Source organism: Chironomus tepperi, unplaced genomic scaffold (genome assembly GCF_022539635.2).
Source record: "Chironomus tepperi strain 1889 unplaced genomic scaffold, CSIRO-AGI_Ctep_v1 contig_82, whole genome shotgun sequence".
In the NCBI taxonomy this organism is placed as follows: domain Eukaryota; kingdom Metazoa; phylum Arthropoda; class Insecta; order Diptera; family Chironomidae; genus Chironomus; species Chironomus tepperi.
Window position 1 is genome coordinate 513,273 of NW_027226204.1, and position 25,265 is coordinate 538,537.

The 25,265-nt window shown below is 30.9% G+C and overlaps 1 protein-coding gene across 4 annotated transcripts in view; it reads left to right on the forward strand.

Moving 5' to 3' along the window:
- The window catches only part of bi (T-box transcription factor bifid), a 71,845-nt gene that overhangs the window by 15,229 nt on the left and 31,351 nt on the right, over positions 1-25,265 (forward strand). For all 4 annotated transcript variants that reach the window (XM_070633879.1, XM_070633881.1, XM_070633882.1 and 1 more), the window contains exons 2-3: positions 9,250-9,363; positions 9,515-9,668. In XM_070633879.1, the coding sequence (XP_070489980.1) occupies positions 9,250-9,363; positions 9,515-9,668 (268 nt within the window). The remainder of the gene's footprint in view (positions 1-9,249; positions 9,364-9,514; positions 9,669-25,265) is intronic.

Sequence of the window (25,265 nt, forward strand, 5' to 3'; positions counted from 1 at the left end):
AAAATCGCAGTGCCTCCAGCTCATAAGGCTGGGCCCTTCAGTCATTATATATAACTCTCTCATAGCTCAGTTAGGCTAGAGCCTAGCCTCAATTAGGCTAGGGACCAAACTCAGTCTAGAGCTTAAGCTTAGTTAGGCTTAGAACCCTAGCTTAGTTAGTATCCCAAAATATTGTATGCTTTAAGTTAAGCCACATAAGTTCTTGTCCTGGCAGATTCCTTCATCATCAGTGAATTTCTTATTGATATCAAGCAATAGATCCAGATTTGATCAACAATTTAGCTGAACTTCCGCTTCCCCTTTTATTGCAAATTCTTAAAATATTCAACATATTTAGGTCAAAGACAATCCAGAAATTGTTAAAAATTTTATTACATTTTTTATGGATGTCAGAATAATTTTACATTACTTTACATATGACCCTTGTTATGAACAATTATAAAACTGCTGTATGCTACAATCATTAAACACGACTCTTACAATACATTGTAATGAAAAATATTTCACTTAAAATAAATTATTACAGAAAGAAATTTCCAAAAAATTATAGACATCTTCTACAGTCTACAGGCACTCAAGTTTTAACATGAAATACCCCAAAAAATTTACACCACCTTTAATTCATGCCACCTCATAAATTCAAGCTTTTTTTCGTAGAAACTAATAAAATTTTTTGTGTAATTTTCCGCTATGAAATAAAATACCAACAGCAAAAAAAAGCAGGCATAAATGAAAACTAAATGCTGCATTCCAGACACCCGAAATAAAAATATTACACAAAAAGGAAAACAAAAATTCATTAAAATGAGGAAAGAAATTTCAAAACACGAAAAAAAAGTGTAAAAAATTATATTAATTAGTTTTTTGCACAATAATTATCTGCTAAGTATGAAGTCAACACTTTAAACAGAGAGAATAGCTCACCAAAAAGAACATATTATGTATAACAATACAGCAAGAAGACAACTACAATGCCATGTTGAAGAAGAATCAAGAATGGAAGGTGAACTTGGTATGAATGTGGATTGGTTGTTGCTGGTTAAAGCGTTTTTATGAATTTAACGGTCAAAATATATTTGAAAAATTAACGGTTCTGAAATTTTCAAAAAGTCAATGGTTGCAAAATACTTCAAAAGTCAACGATTGATTTTAAAATTTAACGGTCAAAAAATATTTGAAAATTTAACGGTCATTTAATATTTGAAAAATTCCAAGAAATTAGAATTTCAGTAAAAATCCTTAAATTGGCATTCAGAGTTACTTACTTATATTGCTGGTCGTAAAGATCAATTGCAATCCATGGCTGCCTTTAAATGACCCCTAAAACTGACTTCATCGGTTATTTGCCTCCACAGATTGACAGACAGTCAAAACCAAACCAACAGCACCCCATTCCTTCATTTACTCATGCTAAAAAATAGTGTTGCGTGTTAATAACCATCAAGGTGTTAAATAATTCTCTCTTTTTAAGTAAAACTACCATTACGTTATTCGCCTTCATAAATTCTATTGACATTTTTACTGTAAGTCACACACCTCGCTACATTTTCATTCTATGAAAAATTTCCACTGCTAGTCCACAAAAAAGTAAGCTATTCCACGACTTCCCCATTAAATATTATTTCATCCGCAGTAACGTATAGGAAGTATGGAACTATTTTTATTTTTGTTGGTCGACTGATGAGAAGAAAATTTCATTTTATAACGCCATTTTCCCATTAAGAAGAGTGTCAACGAGTAGTTAATCATTAGGCATATTATTGGAGACATGCCACAAATTCCTCATAAAATAAAATAAAGCTAGTTAACAAGGAAACATTCTTGGACAAATGTGTTACATTTAAGAACGTAAAAAGTCATGTAATTAACCAAAAAATTTATCAACCTACACCAGAATGAGACATGAAAACATAAGAAAATCTGAAAAGAACCGGGGCAGACGATAATGAGGAGCCAAAAAATGTAAATTAAAAAATCACTACTACTTGAGCCCCTCCGTCATGCAGCAGCAGATGAAATTAAATTTATTTATGTGTTTTCTGTTCATTCTTTATTATACTCTCAATGATGATTAGGCTCACGTATCGTGTGGTCCAAAAAAAAAACAACACAACAAGCATAAATGAGAAGAATGAAGGCACTTTATATGAAATGAGAAAATTAGATAGACGTGAATATGAAAATGAGAAAGAATAAATTGAAATAAAAAATGTGGCTAATAAAAATGAGTCGCTTTGAGGTAAAAATTGTTGGCACCAGAGAGGTCGTTGAGTGCATTTTTTGTGTTTTGGATGTCTGTTGGCAATTTGTTGAGTGATTTTTTGTGGATTTATTGGATTTTTTAAGGTTATGAATGAGTGGATGTCATTTTATGAATTAGGAGTGAATGACAGCTGTGGCTTAGTGGTTAGACTGTCTGACAACCGATCATAACAACCCGGGTTCGATCCCAGAGAATGACAAGTCGGATTTAAATGTTTTTTTTACTGTTCTTGCCATGTCAACTCAGTTTGTCGGGTTCGAGTCCCCACAATGTTGCTGCATTGCCTAGATTATACTCTAGGTTGCATCAGGCAATTGTAAATCTAAAGTCCTCATGCTTTATTCCAAGAAATGTCAATTAATATAGCCTAATTCAACCGTTATGTAACATCCGATCCCAACCCCTATGCCCCAAACACCGGTACCTTTCCCATCTAATTACTAATCATAAAAGTCAACATTCCTAGAGTCCACAATTCCTCATCTCTCATAAAGAGAGAATACATTTCCAATTCCCGTTCATAACAAATTATTTCATTTCCATTCTTTTTATTTTTACATTTCATTCCTTAAGGTTAATAGTAAATGGATTATTATTTATGAAGAAGAAAAGCAAACATACGATTATCGGCTAATAATTTCTAAATTATATTCTCAAAATAAAATGCTACAGTAATATATAGGAAGAAGAAACGTGGAAGAAGAAATGAAAATTATGAAACTGAATATTATTAGTTTGCCTCTCGTCTCCTCCTTAGTTGGTGTTCCATAAAATTCCCATTTATCCCTCTGTTTCAAAACAGGCCCAAAGGCTACAAATAATGGGCCACATCAGAATTGAACGACAACAACAACAGCAAACGATATGATATGTATAACAAATAACAAGCCAAAAGTATGATGTTGGTATAAAAAATGCGAATGCCATAGCATAAAGGCATATAGAGAGAAGAAAATGTGGATGATTGGATGATTTTGGGAGGTGACTGGTGGAAGCGCATTTGGTAATTTTTGAAGAAATTGTAATTTTATAGATTTTTAACTTATTTTTGGAATATGAAATTTTAACGGACTTTTAGTTTTTAAACGAACTTTTGAAATTTTAGAAATTTCTGAGTAAATTTTTGAATTTGAAAAAGCCGTTAAATTTATTTTTCCCTAAAAACACAAAATTAAGTCTATAAATCCGACTAAATTATCAGCAAGCCAACATCTCAACTCACAAATTCCGCCCAGTCATCCAAACTGTAACCGATATCCCGCAATGAACGCACATAAAAAAGTGCACAAAACAATAAGAAGAGAGCGAAAGAGCACCTAATCATCGTCTCGTTATAGCCTCATTTATGTACTGTGAAAATAATGTAATACTTCAGGTCAGCTGGCGCCCAATGTTGATTTCATCGAAATTCCTTCCTTCTTCTCCCGAGTGGCAAATTATACTTCTCATTTCTGTTTATATGTGTATCTATATATATATAAAGTTCTTATTTTTTTTTCGGGATGAATTATTATTGTTTGGAGAAACAACACGTTAAACATATAATTATGATATAACTTTCAACCGAAACTCCGAAAAAAAAAACTATACGGAGAGGAGAACCTTCTTTTTATGAGGAGAATGAAGAATGAAATTGAAAGAATAATAATATAATATGAGAAAGAATAAGAATAAGAAATATATATAAATATAACATCAGCAGAGCGTTAACAAGAAAACCATTCAGAAAAACATACAAACAGCACCACGAAACATAAAATTGAATAATCATGAGGAAGATTAATTTTGCGCGATGAGCGAGAGCGAGAGAAATAAAAAAAAAAAAAAAAAAACATACATAACAATCGTTTATAGGATGAATGATGAAAATATTATTGAGACCCACATTAATATAAGGATGAAAACATAAGGCGAGACGATTATAGGCTTTTTATTACTACTTTTTGGCTCTGCTCAATATTAAATAGATTTTCCTTTATATTACATTGTATTTCGATTATGAGCATTTTACTTGCAATTTTGGACATAAAATATAGTAATTTGTGTGAATGTCATGATTATTTGATATGGTAGCACATGCTTTATGGAAATTTCTAAAATGGCTGAGCTGCCTCATTTTGGATGTGTGAATTATTTTCATAGGTCACAATGTGTAATGGATTGCATAAGGTGACATTTTAAGGGGTTACATGAAGGCTGGTAAAGAGAGTGTGAATTGAGGTAAAATTCAGCTGTTTAAGGCATTTTAAGCAGATTAGATTGTGTGATGATTTAAAAGAATAGTTTGATGGATTTTTAGGGGTATCAAAATCAGTTGAAGGGGTGTAAAACTATGTAGAAATCACACAATTGAGATACTAGTTACTTACTTCGCTGATTTTGTAGATCAACTGCGATCCATGCTTTCTCTTAGTTGGCGTTGGAAGCTGGTATTAGTGCTGGAAGTCTTCAGCCTCTTACCAATATCAAATGCTACACTCTGTCTCTATCAACAGCTTCTTTCCAAGAGTTCATCTCAGAGGTCGAAGCTGAATTGAGTTCGCCACAATTCATTAAGAACCGATTGCAATTTGTATGAAATGTTATACTTCACAAGAGCCTGAGGAAAATTGCATTCTTTAAGGGTTTATGGTTGAGATTCGAACCCACAAAGTTCAAATTCAATATCTACTTACTTGCCGAGTGGGCTATCAAGACACATTTATTCTTAGGCATTTTTGCTTGTTATTGTGTTAAGAGATACTTTAACAAAACTTAAATAAGCTTTCAAATGATTTAAAAGTATATGAGAATGATATTTCTATATTTTGAAGTCTAGACCAGCAAAAAGGTTCAAAACGAAAATTGACAAACCTTTAAAAACTGATCAGAATCAAAAGAATACCAAATTAAAACAATATCAAGTCAAACTACAGACATACCCACCAAAAGAACCTTAAATCTTAAAAATGTCCATCACCATTCCATAAATTATCAATCCACTTTCCAAAAAATCGTCTACCAAAAAGAATTCTTTTAAATTAATTCACAAAAAATCACTGAAAGGCTAATAAACCTTTCAGTCGTGCCTATAAAATTTCAATATTCGACATCACCATCACACAGCCTCTGTCATAAATACGTCCACATATTGCGTTTTCAAGTAAATTAAATTAGTTCCTTCCTTCTGTAGCACTCAATTCACTTTTTTTTCTGCATAAAATTTGCAATATTTTTTCTCATTCCTTCTTTTTTATGGTGCACAGCAACACACAAGACAGATCATATGCTGAACGCAAGAAGAAAATATTGTTATCCGCTTTTCATAATTTTTCCTTCTTCTTGCTTCCCATGTTTGTTGTTGTGTACATAAGAACATTGTGGGGCAATAGTAAGGCGCCACAGTGCCAAAAGTAATTGCCAAGACACGTTTCACGAAACAGAATAAGAAATTATTCGCTGCATGATGATGATGATGATGATGATCATCGTCGTATGCACACGAAAAAAAAGGGCAATTGAAAAATTTTACTTTCACGTTTTTTTTTTATGCCTTCTTTTTGTTTAATGCCATAAAATTGATGGTAAAATAACTTTATTATTGTGGATAGAAATGAATTTAATAATTGAACAGGATAGAATCAATTTTTTAAATTATTATAATTATTATAAAATAGATAGAATTAAATGACAATCATCGTTTCTGACATTGGAAAATTAATGTTGAACGCACGAGCTGTAATCGCCATTAATATCTATGAAATTTATATGTCTCTATGTGTTGTTACAGACATAATTTTTTTTGCACGCTATGCACTATGGGGATTCGTTTAAATTGACGTCGATTCTAATATTACTTACCATGCTTAATAGAGAAAGAAAATTGCTTTGTACGCATTGCGTGTTGAAATAATCAGAAAAAATATAAAGGTAGACTCATATTCATAATATTTAAAGAATAAGCAACAATATGTATGAGTTTTTAGGTTCTATAGTTTGCTATGCTGGTTAGTTCTTGCATTCTTAAATTTTTGACGAATCTTTACTTCTAACGGTTTTGTAGAATTTGAAATTTCGATGCAAAAGTGAAAATTTCTACAAAAAAGATGCAAAATTTTGAATTTTCTGGTAAAATTAATGCAAACTTTGAAAATTTGATTTAAAAATGATGCAAAAGTTTAAAAAGATACAAGAATTTCCGTTAAAAAAGATGCAAAGTTTAAAAATATTCGTAAAAAGGATGCAAAAATTTGAAATTTTCAGTTAAGAAAGATGCAAAGTTTGAAATTTTTCTTTAAAAAAGATGCAAAATTCAAAAAAAATATTAAAAATGATGCAAAATTTTGAAATTTTCCGTTAAGAAAGATGCAAATATTTGAATTTGTCGTTATTAAAAGATGCAACTGTAATTCAATTCATGCAGAAATGATGCGAAGTTCAAAATATTCGTTATTTTCTAAAATTGTCTTTAAAATTGATTTAATATATTTTTAAGCTTTATTTTCAAATTCCTAAAATTCAAAAATATCCCAAATAATTAAACTAATTAGCCAATACCACATCAAACTTGCTGGGAATTCCTCCTATTTCATACATAATGCCATCCTTGTAAAACTACACACACAACAGCACTCATTTAAGCCATCTGCTCATGATTATATCGAGATTACCCAACTAACCGGCCAACTAGGCGGGCAGAGTCGATCGTTGAGTTCTTGTTTTATTATTTCACTTTTTTTTATTCTTTATTTATTTTATGAAAGGCCAATTTTGAAACAAATTGTTGTCTTCAACAGTTGAAATATCTGTTTTTATATATTTTTGTTCTTTATTTTTTTTTATTTCATTCCCTTGTTCTTGATATAATTTTTTTTTTATTATCTTAAACTTTTTTTTGTAAGGCAGCAAAAAACAACAGTGAGAAACATGGGAGAGAAGAATAGAACAAAACGAAATGAATGAATAATTAATTGATTGATTTTTTTTATACCTTTTTTTTATATTTCGCCACATATGTTAGTTCCCCCATCGTCGTATGTATCTATTTATGTTTATTTAGAAAATTAGCTTCTGATCATTTCTTTATTGCTGTGGCTATAACCAAGAACCTTCTTTTTTTTCCATATGAATGAATGAATAAATGCGTAATAAGCAATTACACCTGTCGAATTGAATAATTTTTCTCTCTCGTCTGACTGTTTTGTATCGTGTGACGTCGAACAAGTCAAAATTTTTCCTTTACTTGATCATTCTCATAGAAAGCAATCAATCTTAATAAAATTAAAATTTTTGACATGAACACACGATGAATGAATGTATCAATCTTATATATATATATATTCTTATTTTTCATTTTGTCGTGTTGTTATCAGAAAGCAATTTAATATTTTTTTTTCATGTTTCAAATTTATCAAATTGATAATTTATTGACCCTTGTGCCTTTTTGTTGATGGAAGTCATTAAAGGAGAAATGGAAATGACATCAAAATGACATTGATTTTTCTATGTGATACAAAACATTTTTTTGGTCTTAAACGTGTCTGAGACAACGAACGTGTGAATTTCTTACATTTTTTTGAGATTTTTTTTTAATTCTTCTAAAACGTGCCAACTTGTTTGTGTAGCTGTTCTTTATGCAAATTCTAATAACTCATTTTCTCACTCATTGATTTTTTTTAATATTAAGTGAGTGGATGGTGAAGTTGGTAGCGGTGATTTTCAAGGTGTGGGAATACTTGGCGAGAAAATGAAGTTGCTTTGAATAATGTAGACATTTATGTGGAATCAATTTGTATCGATTTGTATCCATTTGGATTAATTTTATTTTGAATCTTTGTGAATAACGGTAATTAGTTGTTGATATAGAGCTATTTATTGGTTTGTTGATTTGAAAATTTTGAAGCTGAACTAGCAATCCTAAGTTCGAAACTCATAAGGTTGATTTGCAACAAACTAGAAATTATTGGAATCTTCAATGTTAGATCTAGAATTCTATAGAATTCTATAGATTAGAGATCCTTAACAGACATTGAGTATCTCATATATGTTGAGATAGGATTCCTCCAATAGCCTCTCAACGGTCTATCATTAAGATATCAGAAGTAAAAGGGATGCAGAAAATGTATAATTTACATATGACACTTTTCCATATAGTCGAATAGCTCCTCATAGCTCAGTGATAGAAGTATGAGTAGAGATAAAGTAAGACGAAGGTTCAAATCCCATTCGAGATCCGTTAGTCAGCAATGAGCTCATTTAGTCCAGGGATACTAAATTTGAAGTTCTTAAGAAGGTTGCAGACAGAAATGTCATAGCTGCAGTAGTTCGAATCTCATTTCAAATTGACCAATCTTTGCAGAATTCGACTATAAATTCTAAACATTGCTTTAGATCCTTCAAATATAGACTTCCAATTAAATCTCATTACTGATCACAAACCCCCAAATCATTCTCAATTTCACAATCATTACAGCTCCATTACAGCAGCTTCTCACTATTTCGAAACAAACATTGTGTCAATTATTACACAAACATCACCCAAAAAACTATGTATTTTGTAACTTCATCAAGAACTTGTCTTATAGGTCACACAAAATTCCATTCTTAACAGCTTTTCAATAGATTATTTACAATAAACTAACGCCACACACATCCATCTTAGTTGAGTGTTAGGAAAAGGTCAATTTAGAGATTAATATTTATGACTATATTTCTTATCACTTCTTCTTAACAACTCGTTAGGAATTACATTGACTGATTGTCACTTATGAATTGAGAATGAATAAAATTTATATATTTTTTTTATAATTTATGATAAGGCGGACACATTTCAAATGCGACAACACATGCTGATTATGTCAATCATCTCGTCAACCTCGTCAGTAGAGAAATTTGCTGATGATGTCTATATGTTTAACATTAATGAGCTCTTGATGCGCAAAACCTTATTATATTTACATTAACGCAATTATCTCATAATAATAATTCATTTTTCTATCTTATTACAGTCAAATGTTTCCACAAATGAAGTTTCGTGTATCAGGTTTAGACAATAAGTCGAAATATATTTTACTACTAGACATTGTAGCTGCGGACGATTATCGGTACAAATTTCACAACAGGTAAGCTATTTGAGTCAAATTATGAGAGTTTAGGGGGTTCCTCAACTTGGGTAACCAGGTTCTGCCTGTTTGGAGCCCTCTAAGAAAATTTATGCCTTCGAAAATGTCACAAAATATTCTAAAGAAATAACAAAAATTGTTTTACCAACAGTCGATGGATGGTGGCGGGCAAAGCGGACCCAGAGATGCCCAAACGAATGTACATTCATCCCGATTCACCATCGACCGGCGAACAGTGGATGCAAAAAGTTGTCTCATTTCATAAACTAAAATTAACAAACAATATAAGTGATAAACATGGATTTGTGAGTATTACAAACAATTTACTACTCTTTTTTTTTGGTCGAAACTTTTTTCGCACATCCTTTCATAAGACTTTGCCAATTACATAATTCAATTAATATTTCTTTGTGAAAAACACAAAAAAAAACTCATAATTTTATAAATTCATATTTTTTAAAAAAAACACAAGTCGATAGGAAAACGTGTCATCGTTAATAGCTTGAACGCCGCAAATTTAATTAAGTTTTTTTGAAAATCATGTTGAATAATCTGTTGTAATTGATGATTGAAGGCGGTTTTAGATGGCATTGTCGTAATAAATTGACTACGAATGTTTATGATGTAGCTGATGTAATTAAAATTTGAGGCTTACAAGAGAAAAGTTTGACGTGGGTTAACGGTTTTTGGAATTTTGAATTTTTAAAAATGACGAGGAAGTTGGGCATTTTGAAAATTTTGATGCTGATTGACTCTTGCCACTTTTTTAAATAAGAATTACTTGAAATTGATATAAAATATGACAATATAGTGGAATTAAACGAAAAAAACTTTTCGAGGTGGAGAAAAAAATTTCAAATTTTAAAAAGTCGTTAATTTTTTATTGCTTTATGTTTCATTTTAAGTTTAATACATTAGTTTCTTCAAGTATGATCAAGACATAATAAAAAATCCATAAAAAATTGAAAGTCCAATGAAATTTTTTAATTGTTTAACGACTTTCCTAATCAGAACATCGCATATAAAACGTGATCCCAATTAAAAAACCTCATTTTCATATCATCAAGTGCAATGATTTTAATAAACTGACAACTCAAAGTTATTCAAAAACAGAGAAAAATACAAAAGGCATTCCGTTCTATAAATATCAATCGTCCATAACTAATATGCAAGTGATGATTAGAATACAATATGTCAAAATTAAATAAATATTCAAAACAATTTATTTATTTTCATTCCCTTTGAAATGTTTTATTGATAAGCTATGGGGATCGTCATCATAGCCTTAACTTCACTGATAACAGAATTAAAATGAAAATCTCTAAATAATTATGAATAAAATTAAACAGACTAAATGCCGACAGTGGATTTGCATGATAGACTTTTTATTCGTCAAAAAAAAAAATATGAATGAAAATATATTTTTATATGATTTTTTGTGAGGCAAGTCATATAATGTAAATATGTGACAAACTCAAAACACTTTGAATGATGGCTAGAAAATAAATTTGTTGATAATGTCGCTTCCTTTTCGCTAAACAAAAAAAAACAACACAGGCAGCGACAAAGACACAGAAATGTTAATCTAAATTGTGATTTTATTTCTCATCGCGACTTCTTATTCCTTTAACTTAATTGATGAAAGATTTTCATAATTTAACGCATAAAAAAAAAAACTTTTTTTTTAATGGCATGGAAAGCCTCACATTGAGTCGGTCGCGGTAGCTCTTTTAAAGGCTTTTTTAATTCTTTACTATATTATTTCATTATGTCACCCATCAAATATTGAGTTTAAAAACACAAGAAATAATAATAATATTATATACATATAGGTAGAGTTTCTCATCGATTGTGTGTTAGTGAAAAAAAATGGTATTTCGATATTCAACTTCTTCTTACTCTTTCCATCGACGACGATCTCGCACACATCAAAGCCTTTTTTTTTCATCACTGTTTTGCTTCATTTCTGTACTTCAACAATTTTTTTTTTTTTTTTTTTTTTTTCGGGCGGTAAAGTTGAAAGACTTCATAATCTTTTTTTATTAATATAATCTTTTTTACTGTTCTGCTTATGAGGTGATCATTGCTTTTGTCTCAATACCAGAAGATCACTTCACTTAATCGCTGCTATATGTGTGTATATATTAATATATAGACTTTAATTTTTCAACATACATATTCCACGGTTAAGTTCAAATAAAAAGGAATTTTATTATATTGAGGAAGAATGGATGAATGGCAAAAAAATATTAAAGTTGTGGAATGAGATTCGATGGGAACTTTTTTTTCTAGGACGCAAAAATTTAATTTTTTTTCTTGTGAAGGTTTTGTTGGGGAATTTAATTTAATTTGCTTACACCTTAGTATGGTGAGTTGTAAATTAGCTTTTTAAATGACTTTCAAGGTGGTCTTAAATATTTGGAATTTAATTGCTAATTTGGACATTATGATTTATTTGATGTCGGTCACTAATCGATGGTGCCAAAGATGGAAGGAGATTGGATAGATAATTTGAATTTTGAGGCTTTTAAAAGCGTTTTAGCTTCAATTTTATCAAAAAGGAATCTATGGCATGAGCAGGCAATGAAGATTCTCTGTAATTCTGATGCTGAACTAAGGCTGAATTTCTAGCTCAGATCATCAACTACCCATATCAGCATTGATCAGCTTTTGTTGTAAAATTCCAATTTAGTTTACAAACTTACTTTGTAACCCTGCTTGTAACATACTTTCTCATGTCAAAACAATACATTCATCGCTATTGCCGCAAAATGTCACTCAAATTAGTTCATGCAATATTCTGTTCAATGCTCGAAAGAACAGTAATCTTTCTCAAAACAACAAAATGAGATGTTGCAGCATGTCATAACCAAAAGTAAATTAGAGGATGTAGGGGAACTTTAGGTGGATTTTTCTTTTTAAAGTATCCTATAGCTTTAAGATTCTTTGCCCTTTTCTCAAAATTTTCAAGAAATTAGTGGGTTTACCCCGAGTAGCACAAATGAGAAAGGCTTCAAAACGACTCGATCAAGCTCTTTTTAGAAGTTATAAAGTCATTCGAAAGCGACTTCGATTTAATGTTGTAAAATGTATCTTTGATGTAGCTTAAGAAATCTAGTTGGGCTCCTGAACCAAATTGTCATATGGAAGTTAAGCGGCTTTTAAATGGCACAGTGGAAATTTGGTGTTAATAACCGTGAAGAAACAAACCTTTAAGGACTCAAGAAGAAGCATTTCTCATTTATTTCACTCGAGCACATTGCCGGTTCATCAGAACATCCTTACTAAACACCCACCAAACCTTCAAAATTTTACACCAAAATAACTTTCATTCATTGATGCCTCAATACTTGATTTAATTTCTAATCAGCGCCAAAAGGTTTCAGAATCCCAATAAGATTTTCATTCATTGAAAAGTTTTAAATTTTCTACCGAAACAACCTTTCCATCGTTATTCTCACCCACATAACTAGCCAGCATTCATTCAGAAATGTTCATAATTACATCATAATTAATTAATGCTTCGAGCTACTTTCAGCCTTGAAAATGCCCAATGATTATCATATTGATAAATTACTCTACATGCAGACAGCTAGTCAATTTACCATTAATAATCCATCAAAATCCAAATACTTGACTTGAGAAACAAAAATAATGTATTCCAGCACATACGTACACACAATAATTCCTCGCATCGCAGTTTAAATAAAGCAGAAGCGCAGAATCACGAAATAATTTATATTTTTTCTCTTCTTCTCCGAATGAGCAGTCACAGAGGAGTAAAAAAATATTAATATTGATCTCCGGCATGTTTGAACTAGAAGACTATTATCTGGATATTTGTTTTCAACAAATATTATTAGAGTTTTAGAGCTTCTCCTCTTTTTAAATAATAAAAATTGATTTTTCTCATCACTTACGCGCTCACTTATCTTTTATACTTTTATTTTATTTTTTTCTGTACCATCCGATTGACGATGACTTGAAAATATATCATCAAACTCTTAAGATTGATTTGTTTGCATTTCAATAATCGATGAGTGAAACGCAAAATGTAATCAGATGAAGTAGAAAAACAGTACGATTTGAAATGATGATGATAATAACAATAATGAGTAATATGTACAGATTTGAAGATCTTTAAACAGTTAACTGAACTATGAAATCATCATAAAAAGACATCATCATCAGTATCATCAATGTTGAAGATTTATAGACAATAATTTTTTATTTTAAGTGAGAAAACAGGTTATAGATATTAGTCATTGAGTGTGTTGCACGTTTTTTTGCATTGGATGAGTTGATTTTGAGTCTGTTTGGCTGATTATATGCTTTATTAGTTGAAAAGATGCTGTAAATTTTGAAAATAAAGAATTTTCAGACCACGTGGTCTTTGTAAAAAAAATAAATTTTGCTGATATTTCGACTAAATATTGATCAAATTATCTTACAATCAGTTCCTTCATTGTCTTGCCACTTTTTTCTACGATTTGGCATTGAATTTGATACGAAATTCTGCATTAACCTCATTTTAAAGCAAAAATAAAATTTGAAGTGAGAAAAAATTCGCCATTTTTATTTTCACCATTTTAAAATTTAATCAACTGATATTTTATTGCTTAAAAAACCCATAAAATTGTAATCACTAATAAGAAAGATTAGAATTTAATCAGAGAATAATAAATGCGCTTCAATATTTTAAATCATAAATCCAGCCTCATAAAACATCTTTTTAATAGTTTTGTTGTTGGAGAATTAAGAGAAATAAATTTTGTTGACAAATGATTGATATGATAATTAAATCGATACTAGACTATTAAATATAATTATCACCATTTCTCTCATTCTTCACCCATTCCTTTTTATAGCAATTATCCATTCTTTCGACTATTATCCCTTAAAAAACATTTGCTCCTATTTTTGTCTTTTGTAAAGGAATTAGCTATTATGAATAGAGCTATCTTGTCTTCTTATTCTTCCATTCTCCTATGTTCATGATCGTTTTTATCCTTATTATGCCTACCAACATGAAAATTATTATTTTTTTTTCTATTATTCCTTTTTTTACTCTATCTTAAATCTAAATTGATTATACCTACATGTTTAATGTTTCGTATAAACATCTTTTCCATTCATTTCATTGTATTTGGCTATGTATATCCATTGCACTTAAATAATAGGAATATAAATAATTCGTTCAAGGAGCAGCAGTAGCACATTTTTTTGTGTGTTCCTATCCTAGATGCATTGTTCATAGATACAAATAAACAAGCAATAAAATAACAAGAAGAGGTATTAAGGACATACATATTTCTCTTATATATATGTACATGCCCTTTAAGTTTTAAGACATAGAAGATCTATTCAGTGTGATACATAAAACATTCCTTTTTATTTCACGTAATGTGACCTTTTGTGGTTTTTCATTCTTGCTGCTCCTGTCTCTGTCAATGTCTTTGTGTATCTGAAGATGATATTTTATTCGGGTATGTGCATGACAAAGAAATGTTTATATCATACGAGAATGAGAATTGAATGCATCGCCCAGGGTGATTTTGAGTGATGTGTGCAGATGATGTGCGGTTTTGATAGGAATGATCAGGGATGGATCTTGTGATTATATCAATTACTAGGCAGATGACACTACTAAATTGCAAAGTACTGTTGGAATGGGATTCCTGTAATAGTATATCATTGGGAATAGAAGTCAGTTGGCAGTCAATGGGTTACAGAAAATGTATAATTTAAATATGACACTTTGTCATGAAGTTACAGCTCCCAATAGCTCAGTTGTAGGAGGATATGACAGAAAACCATAGGACGTGGGTTCAAATCCCACTCGAGATCCGATATTCAAAACTATCCGTTTTTCTGTTGGATCAACAAGCTGATGACAAATTCCAGCATTTTGCCCCTGCTGTCTTGATCTCAACAACAGGCATGTGTGTGCTGTACATCCATTCATTGCTAAAAGAATGAATATATTGAAATTAAATTGTCCTGCTTTTAGCATTTCAATTTTAGCAGTGTCTGCTTTTAGCAAGGTTTAAATTTCAAAAAAACCGTTAGAAATTATGGCAAAGTAATCCAATCACAGAAACCTAGTCAACAACTCTAGGAACCGCTAGAAACTTTCAGATCTTTTAACTCCTCGTAAAAACATATTTGATGCTTCCATTTTCTAAGAAACAAAAGTTATTGCCTGTCATAAATTTTTTGATTTCAAAACTTTTTTTTCTACAATATTCAATTTCCTCTTAAATCCATATTTTCTATTTGATCTATGCCGCCACAAGCTTCCATCAAAGCACACAAGTCAAAATACACAGTTTTCTTTTCTTTTTCTTTTTCGCGGATCATTTCGTAAGTGGGCACATTAAATAAAAAACTAAAATTGTGTTCTCTATGAATGCCTACACGTTCTATAAATTTGCACATTACCCATCTATGACAACAATAGGCAATAAAAACATCAAAAAATAAATGCTATATCATTTTCCTGCAATCTGGGATGACAATGACAATGGAAATAGAAAAGAAAAAAATTATTACGCCAGAAATAAACTGATGAATACTTCAGGTTTTTCTTATTCTTAAATTCTTACATCTTCTTTCTCTGTTCATTTTTTTTTCGGCGCTTAAACAGATAACAATCATACACACAAAAAAAAAGAAAAAAGTACTTCTTTAATGTACTTCTTTCATAAAGAGTTGTCGGGGGACTTGTATTTGATGATGATATATTTAATCTCCGTAAATGCTTTCATTATACTTCTCAACTCAATATGTTACCGAAAATAACGAAAAGTAAAGAAGAAATAGAAATCAATCCAACAAAAGCAAAGGCCCTAGAGAGCATTTGAGAATGGCATAGAACTGATATAGATCGGTAGACCAAAAAAGAGGAGATATATATACGTATGAAATTATTAGATGTGGGATTACTAACTGAAAAAAGCAGCAATGCACATAAAGAGATTAAAGAAGGATTTAAATTAGGTTGAAGAGGATTTTTTTGTCAGGGGCAAAGAGTACATGAAATAAGATCAATAGGAGGAATTTTGAAAAAGAGAAGCCGAAAAGGGAAAGGAAAAAAAGGCGCATATTTGGTCAAACTTTGTTGCGAAATGTGAAATTCTATCCATTTTTGTTCTTGAGCGGACTTATGAAGAAAAAAATTATTTTTTTCTAACGCAAATTAAAAATATTCTAAGCCTTCCTTTATGCTGCTTGTCGATAATATAACGTGAGACTCAGTTTTGACACGTTAGATGTTGATAGAATGGAGTGAAGAAGAGTCGCGGTTATTTTAAAATTTGAGAGGTATGATTAGACATGAAAGGGCTTGTCACTGTGGAATGGGAAGGTGTTTTGAGATGCAGGTGAAATTTTATGGTTGTTCTGGATGTATTTTGATGATTGTCATTAATTTCTATAGATTTGAGGAATAGATATAGTCAGAATTAAGTCGCACTTATTTATCCTACAATATGAACGATTTTCATCACATTCTTAAGAAATGCCAAGAATCTCCAAGTTCAAATCCTATTAAAAATCCACACAAAATCACAAAACCCCCAAAATTCCCTCAATCCATGCCAAAAAAGCATCAAAACCTCAAAAAAATATCAAAAACAAAAGTTCCGAAACCCCAAAAACCACTTCAGTTCCACAGTCAATGGATAATAGAGTCTCATGTATTCAATAAATAGTTTCAATAAGCCATAAAGTAAATACATAACTGCTGAAGAAAAAAAAAAACATTAAAGAGAGTCAGATCGGCATATTTCGTCTGTTCTTCCAGCTCGCTGAAGCCTCTACACAAATTCGCATTAACTTAAATGTCACTTGGAAACGCGACGAAGTGTAACGTTTTCTGTGCCCCGTATAAAATCCCCGCATACGTGTATTAATAAAGAGTAAGAGAAAGAAAGAAGGAGAAAAATAAGAATTTTTTCTGCATTTTTATTTTATTCGGGCATTAGATAGAGATCTGAGTCAAGCTAGTCTGTAGAAGAAAAAAAATTTTTTTTACATTTTTCATAATAAAAAGCCATAAGAGTATGAAGTTCTAACCATAAACTTCCTTCTAGCCACTTTACAACAAATTTTTCTTTCATTGTGCCTTTCGTCTTTCTTAAGAAACAGAAATTTTATGCTTCACATGTCAAAGCTAAGTACGCAAATTTTTGAAAATGTGTCGTCTTTAGTTGATGACAGGGATGGAGTAAGGGTGGACGTCTTGGGATTTTTGGAAGGCTTTTTTCAGTGAGCTATAGAAACATAGAGCTGTCTACAGACGTTCGCTATTTAAACGCGGCAATGGGCCCTTGTGAGCCCCAGCCAAGGAAGCAAAGCGAAGCAGACATAGAAACATTGGGACGAAATGATATAGACACGGAAGTTCTAAATACTCCAACAATACACAACGATCATAGGTTCGAAACTTGGAATTTATTGAATGGTATTAATTGTCAGTAAAGGTTACAACCTCTCTTTGATTAGGATACAGACAAAATATCAACAAGAATTCGGTTCAATTCCTACATTTTAGTATTGTTCTAAGTAAGATTCTATTGATGGTCGAGTGTCCGTCAGCTTTTGTCTTGACTCTAGCGCATGTTAGCACATTGCAGTGCGGACAGAACGCCTTAAAGTCGCTCGATCTCAGTTTGAATGCAACATTCAATCTCCTCGAACAAATTTGATCTCCGCTTTAAAAGGGATCTCGTCTTTATAATAGCATAAAACCGTTCCTCCTAGCTACATCCCTGCCTATTTCCACTTCTCTAAAAACAGAACAACAAAGGAGATGTTCAATGTTGCCAAAATATTTACAAGTAAGGCAATCGTCGGAAGATGAAAATTATCATAATTCTCCAAGCCACTGATTAAATGTCTACACATCGAGTTATCGAGTTAATTGAATTAAAAAGCGAGAGATTTTAAAAATAGGAAACAGCAAAATGTTTAAGCTTAACGAAACGAGAAGAATTTTATTAGTCATAAAAAATCAATTATTTAATTTCCTTCCATTTCCTTTCGAAATAAGCTCAAATTGAGCCCACCCAAAAGTGTCTCTTCTGGATATACACAAATTGACTGTATGTTTATCGATATATTGTTGTAAGTGCCATATGAGACTCTAAACTAGTACGTACATTAAATAGAACATTTACATTATTAATACTAATGTGCGCTGATTAATATTTTATCATTTTTCCGTTGTTTTGTATCATGTCGTGCGCGTAGAAGCTTCTCAAAATATTTTGGGTGAATGTCGAGTGGAAAAAAAAAATCACTCGATGAATTTTTTATAGCTTAAAGACACTATTTTCGAGGAGGTATGGAGAAAAAAGGATATGAATTTAGTTGAAAACTATAATTTATGTGACTTGAAAATGGACATGAAAATTGTCGCCAACATTGTCGCTTCTCAGTTCTTCTTCTATTATTTAATGTGTTTAAATTACAAAGCAAAAGGGAATTGAGCATGTTGAGTTAGATATGGAAAAACTGTGTGTAATATTCGGTTATGAATATTTAATCATGAGAAGTTAGGATAAAGTTCTGTTGTTTTTAATTGTGGATGAGTTGGTTAACTTTGAAGCTTGAGGTGGAAAAAAGTTATGGGTTTTGTTGAAGGATTATTTTTAGAATTGCTGGATGGGCTGAGGAATTTGACTATGAATTGATGTTTTAGTTTGAAAATTTGGGTTTGCTGAATTAAGTTGAGCTTGGTGAATAATGCTGAATTAGCTGAATAATGCTTAATTTGCTGAATACTATTAAACTTGCTTATTTCAATAGAAATCGCTGAATAGTGTCTGATTTGTAAAATAATGCTGAAGTTTGATAAATTTAGTTAAATTTGCTGAAAATGCTGAGTTAGTTGCATTTAGCTTGATTTGCCGAATAAAGCTAAACCTGCTAAATTCAGATTACCTAGCTGAATATTGCTAAGTTTGTTAAATGGTGTCTGATTTGCTGAATAGTGCTGTCATTGATGAATTTAGATCAATTTTCTGAATAATGCTAATCTAGTTGCTTTTATCTAGATCTGCTGAATAGTCCTAAACTTCCTGAATTCAGCTTAACTAGCTTAATATTGCTAGACCTTATGAATTCACTAATATTGCTTAATTCAGCTTAAATAGCTATGATGCTTAACTTATTATATGCAGTTTAATTTACTGAATAGTGCTTTGTTTCTTGAATTCAACTAGATTAGCTGAAGCTTAAATCTATAGTCTTGCTGAATTCAGCGCACTTAACTGACTTGCTCTAATCTTACTGAATTCACTATGATTTGTTAAATGTTGCTACTCTTGCTCAATTTGACAATATTGACTGGCAAGTGTTCAATAAATTGTTTTCAAAACTTTACAAAATTTCATGTTATTTTCTAATTAACCAATTATTTATTTTTTTAACAAAATGACCCTTAATTCAATTTTTACAGCAATTATCGAGCATATTTTTAATTTTTTACAATCAACATGTATATACTTTAGCAATTTTCACATCAATTAACCCAACAATCGACATCATAAAATCAAATTACACATTCGATCTAATAGCACAACATCAATCTATATAATTTTTCAATATTACCATCCAATTCGCACAACATTATTTGCCAATAACTCATAATCCGATTAAAAAATCATGTAAAATAAGCTGTAATAAACAAATGTAAATCTCATTAAAGATCACACGTTATTAAAGGCAATATATGTGATTTGAATATTTTGAAAATTTATTCATACTGTAAATTGAATTAACACAAAAAGCACTTAGCAAATGATTAATTACCGATTTTTATGCCTACACCTTTAACACACGGGTAAAACAATTGAAAATAATTATTGAATGTACTTTCTCATATCAAAATATGAAGGTAATTGTTTTGGGGGTCTGTGGTTTGAAAAATTGAGTTTTTATAGAATTTAAATGAATTTTATTAAGAATTTTAAATTTTTCTGAATTTAAACAATTTTGTAACGTTAAATTTTAATCAATTCAAGTCAACTTTATCCAAACCGAAGACCCCCCAGTCAATAATAGACAGTTAGAAGTGATAAGAAATAAATTGTGCTCTAGAAAAAAAGTAATTACATTCCTAATCATTTAATCAAATATGAATTTACATCAATTACGAGCAAATCCGAACAGAAAATCTCACTTATGACTATATAGGCAAAAGAAATTCAAGGTTAAATGCATGTTGCAGTGTGTATATGCATAAAACTTCTGATTAACTATGATTAAATATGTGTGTGCAGACACGAATGAGAGTGTAAAAAAAATGGTACAACTTGAAAAATGAATTCAAATATGGTGGGATATACTCTATACTCGACATTACATGTATGTACAGTAGGAATAATATCAATAATAATAATAATACACGTTAGACACTTAAAAGGGGTTGAATGTATAAAAAAGTAAGTGAAAGGTGAATGGGTTTACTTTTTTTTTGGGTGTGATGATGATTATTCTTTCGAAAGAGGACTCAAACTCTGACTGACTGCGTCTTGATTGTGTGTATACACACATATTCTTTATTTCCTACCCAATGCGTCTCTTCATGAATAATACACCATACCGCATTCATATTTAATATTATGAAACTAAGCACGAAATGTACAACAGTCAGCCAGCCAAGGCAAGAGGTGGATAATACGAAATATTCATGACATAAAACAAAAAAAAAATTCGAGAATGAGATTAATATCTCACATCATAAATTAAATAATAATTATAGTCAAAAATGTGTGCTTAACGCGAACCATTTCGTCGGAAACAATGGAATTCTAAATCGTCTAAATGAGAATTGTAGCACTCTCACTCGACGCTGTCGTCTTGCTGTGTTTTTATGTTCTTTTCCTTTATTTACGCGTATTATGCGCATCCTGATGAATTTTCGGGTTCATAGTACGCATTTTTATAATTTCTCTCTCATTTTCGCTCGCGCGCTGCTCACATACATTCATATAAATTTTTGTTGGGTGTCGGACAAATTATGGGGTAGTCAGTTATTTTAGTTAACCATAAATTACCGTCACTAGTAAATATTTCTTTTCTCGCCCTCCCGAAATAACAATAAACGCACAGTATAAAAGTGTGTATTTATACATATGTACATAGGCATAGGCAATGGATATAAAAAAAACTATTTTCTAAGCGGTGTGTTTCGAGCATGATTTGATTTATTCGCAGTATAACTGGGTGCTAATAAATTTACATTTTTACACTTACTGTGCGAAAAAGTAAGTTCGAGCTATAAAATATTATTTTGTAGCTTTTCTTGCTTTTTTTTCGTTTTTTGGTGAGAAGTACACACATAATTGATATTTATTTTTGGCCTGCCAACTCCTACTAAGCACCTTATAATTTCAATATAGAATCAACATTTTTCCATGCCACATGAATTAATGTTAAATATATAGATAGAAATACCTAATAAAAAATGAACATGAGCGAGAACTTTTTGGATTTCTTGTTTTTTTTTTTGGTGTTTTTTGATTGATGGCAATAAAATTCATTGTTAAGTGGAACATTACCTAGGTATCGTTAACGCGGCTGGTTCTCTAAGAATATTTTTTGCTCTTTAGACTGTAACTTGTCGGATTGAATTTTATTTACTTATGAATGAATGAGATTTCATTGTTAATGAATTGAGTCATTAGATGATCATTTTTTGGAGGATATTTGAGGTTAGCATTGGACATGATTTGTGCGATTTTTATTTAAATTTCTTGGAATTAAGTAATTTAAAGGTTCTCTAAGCAACAAAGAGGCAGATCAGAGTTCTAGAATTTTATACAGCTGTGAGTCTTAGATCTAGCTGCTTAATCAATGTGGATAGGAACTATAAATATTAAAAGACAAAGATAATGTTCTGAACACATTCAATCATGCAAAGCCGTTCACTTATAACGTGATGTACGACATTTAAGCCAAATCTAGGCGTAAGCGATATTAACATGCATATGCAATCAGCTTCTATAAAACTGTCAATGCTTTGTAGACACGGATTAGTTTTATCCATACTGTGTAATTGGCTATCGTGAGGGCAATTTTGCAGTAATGTTTTGATCAGGAACTTGATGTTGAATAAAGACTAGAAGATACTTTACTTACGTACTTATTTCGATGACGTATAGTTCAACTGTGATCCATGGCCTCCCTCAGATGTCGCCTAAATCTGGTTCTATCGCTAGATTAGAAGGTATCCAAAATATCACAACGTGTAGTGGTACAACGGATAAGTGCGAAGGTTCCTTAGTATTTTATTAAGAATTTTAATGATTTATGAATCTGATATGTAGATTATATAGAAATTTAGAATTGTATAGATTAAGCTAGTTGCTAGATCTTGGGAGAATATCGCGTTTCACAGCAAAAAAATAATCGAATTATTAACAATAAACCACACCGAGTTGGGAATCGAACTCAAATCTTTACAATTTTCGGTAATATTTTAGTTTTGAACTATTTATGTTTATTTTAGAGTTGGCAAAATCTAAACTTAAAGCGTTAAAATGTTCTCCAGCAATTTTGTTGCCATAGTTTAAACTCAGAATCTTCTTGAATTAAAGCTTGCCATCCACAACTCAAGCTTCAATCTAAACCTTCTCATTTAGCAAAAAAATCCATTTGTGGCTAAATAAAAAATTCCATTTACATATCTGCAGCAAAAAAATTTCAATCTAACTCAATCATCATACTCCAATTAACAATCCAGTGCCATTTCAAAAATATTTTAAAATTCTTAGGTCACTTCCCAAGTGATTCTCAAGTATTCTAATTTAATTCTCAAACTTGAACAACTTTTGTGTTTCCATAACATCCCAAAAATTGCCCTTTTTCTCGTGAAAAACCTTCATGAACTTCCAACACTCAATGAAAATCATTTTTGCGTACATCAAGTGACATTTTACATCCATCCCTAGCACTTTCACATGAGCAAATTTTCTTCAAACAAACGAAAATAAAAATAAAAGACATAAGATGATATGGGAAATTGTGGAAAAACTACACAGTCTAATGATTGACTTCAAAAGAAAAAGTGAAAAAATTTTTCTATTTTCAAAATCAGTTGGGACGACAACGACCATCATCATCAGCATCATCATGTGTGTTGAAATTGCCTTTTTTTTTCTTTTAAAGGTCCTGTGCTTGTTGTGTTCGTTAAGATGAGCATTCTATCTTAGACTGCTGTACATTTTTTATTTGAAGTGAGCCTTTTATCTCTGTAGAGAAATATCCCTTTTTATATCCTACACTTGTGCTACCTTTATCAATAAACTTTTCAACCGTAAAAATTTTCATGTTCTTGAAGCATATGTGTGCTTGTGTGTCCCTTTGTGGAAAGTAGGAGGGAATATTTGGTGATGGAAAATTCAGCAGCTTGATTAATTTTGTGATTATTTTTCCCGGGGATTTAAGTTTTATTTGGGACAGTTAAGGGGGATATTGCTGAAATTTTGGGTTTTTTGAGAGTAGATGTGCTGGTTTTAGATAACGATGTGCTTTGTGGAAGGTTTAAACATCCTTTAGATCAGGAAACATCCAAAAATTTTGAGATTTAGCTTTTACCTACTAAAAAAGTGATTCACAGTCCTATTAGTACACTACAGACAGTATTGTCACCAAAAGAGCAACTTAGTATTCACTAGAGACTGTAAATCTAGGTTTGAGTACGGAAATTTGCATAAACTTTATAAAATCTATAAGAAAACTACAAAAACCAATTTAAATTCATGAAATTTGGCCATATAATCCACCATTAATCTACCATCCATCCAAATGACTTAATTTTCACATCCATCACATCGCCAGCCACTCCAACATCCTCATGATATATATTAAAATTACATAAAGTAATATAAAAATCACAGCATAAAATAACATGATTGTAAATATATCTCACCTAATTAAATAAAAAGCTGTTACAACATAATCAAGCAATGAAACATGATTGTAGACTGAGAAGCCTTTTCCATTAAGTAATTCATTGACAATATATATCTGCTGAGTTTGCACATCCGCTTGCTGCTTATTGATCATTATCATTACTAATATACTTACTAAACTATACAATATTATTATATATTTATATAATCGACTATTACTTCTTATTAAAAGACATTGTAACGTGCCATGTGTGTGCGCATTTAGACAGTTGAGATCTGAGAAGGAGAAGCTTAGCATGCGCATAAAATTAGATCAACATGACAAGACATACATTAATCATTTTCACATATGAAGGTTGCATAATTATTTTCAATTAAATTGTCTTAATTAAATCATTAAATCGACAGTGAATGAAATGAGACAAAAAAAAAAAGTATAAAGGTACAAAGAGATATGACAGTGACTATAGCGACAAGACTAAAATATGCTTCAATTCAGCATATAAATTTATAAATATTTGCAATATTGTCCCGGTCTGAAACTAGTAAAGTAACTACACATAAAGTGACATTCCATTCGCTGAATGAATGAAAGGAATTATTAATAAATAATCAACAACTTTACCCATTTTTTTTATACTTTATATTACACATTACGATGTATGAAAATGTTTTAATTTATGGTGAGCGAAAGTTATGTGGTGACTTGTATGATAAAGCAACACAAAAATGAGACAAATCAATTAAGTCATAAAGTGTCGCTGCAAATGCACAAAAGATTCAATTAAAAATCTTTTCCTTTTCTCTTCATGCTCCGGTCATTTACAATCGCATGCATGAATTGAACAAACTCTTTTTTTTTAAGTGATGAAAATAATGAATTTCACATGCGCGCACTGTTTCCCACACTCAATTTATTAATTCATATTAAATATGAATATTTTTTTTTTTGTTTGTTAAGATTTTTGTCGTGTCTTTTTT